General features: G+C 29.8%; 1 protein-coding gene across 1 annotated transcript in view; it reads left to right on the plus strand.

Annotated features, from left to right (window-relative positions):
* LOC119586931 (solute carrier organic anion transporter family member 74D-like) overlaps positions 1-1,694 on the plus strand; it is a gene marked incomplete in the record, with an annotated part of 13,371 nt that overhangs the window by 10,394 nt on the left and 1,283 nt on the right. The window contains 3 exon segments of the mRNA XM_037935663.1: positions 663-835; positions 1,103-1,206; positions 1,580-1,681. Coding sequence (XP_037791591.1) covers positions 663-835; positions 1,103-1,206; positions 1,580-1,681 — 379 coding nt within the window.

A 1,694-nucleotide genomic window follows, 5' to 3' on the forward strand; every position in this document is an offset into this window, starting at 1 on the left:
TTCATTTTATTTTTGTTATTTCTGAGTGATAGGACAGAGAAAAATGTTTGGTTGTTTATTGCTCCTATTTTAAATAGTTTTCATCTTTGATGAAAATCAGCTGTGAGTACCATCCAGTCTTTTACATCATATTTAGGCATCCTTTTAGTACATTCAATGGTATTATATTGTCCTCATTAGCAATGAGGCTGATGAATCTCTTTATTTTTTATATATATATTTTTTTTTACAAATTATAGTTGTTCCTTAAACATATGATTAGAAATGGATTGTGCTTTCCTATTCTGCATTTCTTTTGGTTAGCATTATTGTATTGTTTAAATATTTATTGAGTTCTTCCTTATTCTCCTGATTTTATTTTGTTTTTTGTTTACATGTAAAGTATTTAGGATCTTGTTGAATATCTACAGGTGTTTTTATCTGAACACCAATTTTTAAAAGTTTCCCCTTGTATACACTATTTTGATCAGTATTAAAACAATTGAGATTCAGAATAACTTTTAGTGTAAAGACTGATATCAATTAAACTTACTTAGAATTTAAGATATGATAGACAACATTGATAAACAAAAGCTATTGTTACATATTTTAACAAAGAAAACAAACAAATTTCTAACAAAAAGCCATCAAGATTTTTCCTCATAAGTTTTTCACATCAACAGACACCTCTAGAAAATGACACAAGAGAAAAAGGTTTGGATAAAGTAGAGCCTTCTGTGAAAGATGGATACTGTCAACATGACTGTCCGACATTCTACATGTATCTTGCTCTCACAGTCCTCACTAAAATGACACATGCTGCCAGCAGGGTGCCTGTCAACCTTATTCTCTTTAGGTTAGTGACTTGCTGGAAAAGTATCAGGTTTAATATTTTATAAGATGTTTATTGTTTTATTATTTTATTTAACTGTATGTGATAAATCTTTAATAGTCTGTTGAGCTTTCATATACATGAAACTATGATAATATAGTGGAATGTGTTCTGCCATGATATTTTGATTTTGAAGGAGGGCCATTTTTTGTAATTAACAAATTATGTTTCATTCTTAATAACTTTTAGCATGTCAAAGTAAATATAATTTTTACTTTCCCTGACAATCAGATGTGTGGAAGAACGTGACAAAGATGTTGGGCTTGGTGTGTTTAATGCAGCAATTGCCATGGGTGCTTCCATACCAGCACCAATTATCTTTGGCTGGGCAATAGGTAATGGCATAAAGTACTTTAAGTGATTATAATTTAGTACAAAAGTAATTTCTCTACAGAGATCACCTGAAGTATTGCTGTGATGCATTTTTATTTAGTTGTTATGATCTTAAAGCTGATGTGATTAACTTAATGGATAGTTTCCATTTCAGTTTTGCCTGAAAATGTATTATTTAGTTTATTATATCATTTGACTAATAAGAAATTTTAATTATTTAAAATATATAAATACTGAAATACAGTTCCTGTTTTTCAGTTATTAGTACATTATCTCCAATTATTTGTGATTTAATAACCAGGTATATAAAGGTATATAAAATGTATTTTTTTTGCATTGGTATATATCAATAAAGTAAAATGTTATCCTTACCAGATTATTCATGTCGTCTCTGGGAGAACTCGTGTGGGCAGCGAGGTTTCTGTTGGCTGTATGACCTTGACAGCTACAGGTCTATTCTTCATGGCATTCCTGCAGGTAATAAATATGG

The sequence above is a fragment of the Penaeus monodon genome, chromosome 22 (assembly GCF_015228065.2).
Source record: "Penaeus monodon isolate SGIC_2016 chromosome 22, NSTDA_Pmon_1, whole genome shotgun sequence".
NCBI lineage: Eukaryota > Metazoa > Arthropoda > Malacostraca > Decapoda > Penaeidae > Penaeus > Penaeus monodon.